Source organism: Bison bison, unplaced genomic scaffold (genome assembly GCF_000754665.1).
Source record: "Bison bison bison isolate TAMUID 2011002044 unplaced genomic scaffold, Bison_UMD1.0 scf7180017864135, whole genome shotgun sequence".
NCBI classification, from domain to species: Eukaryota; Metazoa; Chordata; class Mammalia; order Artiodactyla; family Bovidae; genus Bison; species Bison bison.
This window is the reverse complement of record NW_011494707.1, coordinates 6,870,475-6,873,891: the sequence shown is the minus strand read 5'-3', so window position 1 is coordinate 6,873,891 and position 3,417 is coordinate 6,870,475. Positions and strand designations below refer to the sequence as shown.

General features: G+C 46.9%; 2 protein-coding genes across 2 annotated transcripts in view; one reads left to right on the top strand and one right to left on the bottom strand.

Moving 5' to 3' along the window:
* The window catches only part of LOC104988553 (nodal modulator 1), a 57,415-nt gene extending 57,262 nt beyond the window's left edge, over window positions 1–153 (bottom strand). The window contains exon 1 of the mRNA XM_010839911.1: window positions 43–153. Within this exon, the coding sequence (XP_010838213.1) occupies window positions 43–153 (111 nt within the window). The remainder of the gene's footprint in view (window positions 1–42) is intronic.
* Window positions 154–3,114: 2,961 nt separating this feature from the next.
* ABCC6 (ATP-binding cassette, sub-family C (CFTR/MRP), member 6) overlaps window positions 3,115–3,417 on the top strand; it is a 68,921-nt gene continuing 68,618 nt past the window's right edge. Inside the window, 1 exon segment of the mRNA XM_010839910.1 lies at window positions 3,115–3,411. Within this exon segment, the coding sequence (XP_010838212.1) occupies window positions 3,115–3,411 (297 nt within the window).

The window sequence follows — 3,417 nt, the reverse complement described above, 5'->3', positions numbered from 1 at the left end:
TGCAGCCTGAACCTCCGCAGGCCTCCGGGTCCCGCCCCTCACCCCGCACGTTGCCGGCGGCTTCCTCTTCTGATGGCAACTGACAGCCCTGTCCCCGCCCCCCGCCCCCTCCCACGCCGCGACTGCGCATGCGCGCCCCGCCCCCACGGCCATGCCCCCAGACCAAATGACTACAGTACAAGTTCAGCAATGAAAGGAGACCATTGGTGCCCTCTGGAGGCCTGGAGGACTCCGCGCACCATCTGGCTGGTGCAGTTGCAAGGGGCGGGTATACAGGCATAAACTGAAAAGTTGAATTTCGTAGTTGCCTGGTTTGGAATTAGGAATTTGGAATTCCAAATCCCCTACTTTGGAATTCAATAGCACTGAAACTGGAAATGACGAGAGACTATTGATCGAAGTATCCAACAAATTTCCCGAATCTATTTGACCCGTAAATTTCACAAGTGATGTATCATCTCAAACTCCTTTTAGGGATTTGTGTCGACTGGTGTAACTTTCCATGATAAATGATCAATTAGCTTTTTTTAAAGCAAAACATGTCGTTTAAGTTCAGCATAATATTTTAAAAGATATTTAAATTGTATTTAATCCCACCTCTGCTGCTGCTGCTGCTGCTCCTAAGTCGCTTCAGTCGTGTCGGACTCTATGCGACTCCATAGACGGCAGCCCACCAGGCTCCCCCGTCCCTGGGATTCTCCAGGCAAGAACACTGGAGTGGGTTGCCATTTCCTTCTCCAAGGCGTGAAAGTGAAAAGTGAAAGTGAAGTTGCTCAGTCGTGTCCGACTCTTAGCGACCCCATGGACTGCAGCCCACCAGGCTCCTCTGTCCGTGGGATTTTCCAGGCAAGAGTACTGCAGTGGGGTGCCATGGCCTTCTCCGAATCCCACCTCTAGTAACATTTTTATAGAAACAAACTTTGGGGGTTTTCCCCCAGGAAGCAAAAGATGCATGCAGTTTGACTTACTTTGAACTAGCTCTGTGAGGCGATGCATGAAAATCATCTGAAAGCATCTGTCTGAAAATCAGTTCAAAAATCAGCATGTTATGTTTTGTCTCAAGACTGAATGTATGCCATAATGAAGATGAACTACAAGTCACCATATCAAAATAGACAAAAACTGCCCTTCTGACCAGATGTTTGAAATTCTTCCATTTCACTCAAGAAAATCAAGGGCTTTTATTTTGATAGTTGTTATACCTTGCTCCTAAATGATGAAGTAAAGAGATTTCCCACTGAAATTCGCCACTGTGGTTAAGACTCAAGCACTATGCAACTATGAATCACTACACAGTGGCGACAATGGAAGGATACATGCACTAGAGGATCTCAGCCATGAACACATCTGATTTCTCTCACTCTTCGTTCTCCTTCCAAATACAGTGAGACTGTCAACTGTTTGATTATAAAGAGAAACCACTTAAGTAATTGTTTTATTTTTTAGAGGTTCATTATTTATCATTACAATTAAAACAGATGTTTCCATTTGTTTCCTAACACAAATCCCTGGTTTGTCTTAGCAAATACCAGGGGATTGAAAGTCATCAATTAGGAACTGCTTGGCCTATGGAATCATCTTATTTTACAGACGGGAAACCAAGGCCCAGAGAGGTAAGGGGACTTATCTAGGGTTGGTGGTTCAGTCAGTAAAGTATCTTCCTGCAATGCAGGAGACCTGGGTTCTATCTTTGGGTCAGAAAGATCCCCTGGAGAAGGAAATGGCAACCCACTCCAGTATTCTTGCCAGGGAAATCCCATGGACAGAGGAGCCTGATGGGCTACAATCCATGGGATTGCAGTAGTCAGACATGACTTAACGACTAAACCACCACCATCAGAGCTCAGCACTCAGCCATGTGCTGTTCAGAGAGCTGGAATGTAGGCTCTGTATTTGAGTTCTGTTCTTGGCTTACCTGGTTGATTTCCTCTGTGTGCTTTCTGCCTATCTGACCATCCCCCCTCAAACCTTCATCATTTCCCTCAAATTCATCTTCATATATACAAAGAAATAAAGCTCTAGGACCATGTCCAGTTGCAATGGGGATTTAAGGGGGGGGGGGTCCTCAAGTCTCCTGATAATTTCCATCAGCCTTCACCAAAACCACCTCAAACAAACAGAGATGATCGGAATGTAAACAGCAGACCTGCCACACTCAGCTTCAAGAAAAATCTTTGAGTTTTTGCATCCCTGCTCTTCCAGAAGACCCAAACAGGAAGACAGCTGAAAGCATACTGCCAGGGCCCCAGAAGAGGGTTGGGGAATCTCAGGAAAGAAAGGGAAGAAAAGACCAGGGAGCCCCTGCTGTCGAGGCCCTGAAAAAGGCAAGAGAAAAAGAAGACACCAAAGTAACAACGCAGCCTGGAGAGTGCAAAGGATTTGAATTCTTCACTCAAACTGAGCACCTGTTCTTGTCTGTCTGAAAAAGCTCAGTCTTTTATTCCTGTCTTGAAAGGGAATACAGGGTCATTGCAGAAGGAAAGAAAATTGAAAAAGGAAAGCAAGAAAAAAGAAAAGAAAAGTAGGAGTTCCATGAACACTGCTTTAGTGCATTTCCATCGTTTTGTCTATGCATATATGTTACATAAAGTCATTTCCCAAAAGAACGCTTGGCTTGGGACACACATTACTTTAAGACCCAGAAGAAAAAGGTAAATGACTTGAATTCATTCCCCACTTTCCCTAACTTAAGCATATACTATTTTTTTTTCTTTGCACACATATCGTAAACTATTTTGTATTATAATCTTTTTTCACTTAGCATTCAGTAACCGTTTTTCCGTATTAAACCTATTTCTTCAATGGCATTTTGAACCACTGCTCAGTAACCTAGGGATGAAATAATACTACGAATGCTAATAAAAGTTAACTCTGATTGAACATTTATAGTGTTCAAACACTCTGCTAGACGTATTATTAGTAATCTTAAAATCTTCCCACCATCCTAGAGGCAGACAGGGTCGGTCCCACAGGTGAGGGGGCTGCGGCTCCAACGTTAACCCGGGTCCTCCCATCCCCCATTCCGTCCGTCGCTGGACTTGAGCACACCTGCTGGGTTCGTTTATCTAGATAAATTCCTGGAATTGCTGATCCACAGTATTCGGGAAGTTCGGAATGACACTTGCGCCAGGGGGAAAGGGGATTATATGCAGACATCACCGCACTTTCTGGGGCTCCGGGACCCCCGCCCTCGCTGCCCTGGGTGGCCGCCCTGAGCGCCCCGCCACCTCGCCTCGCTTCACCCCTCCGCGCCCCACCCCCGCCGCCCGGCCGGACCTTGTCCCCCGGCCTCGCAATCCGAGAGCTCGAATCCCCGCCCCTTCCCCCGGCCGGAACGCGGCCGAGGAAGCCGTCCTCGGACCCCGACAGTCCGACAGACAGACCAACAGACGGACGACGCCCGATGGCCGGGCAAGG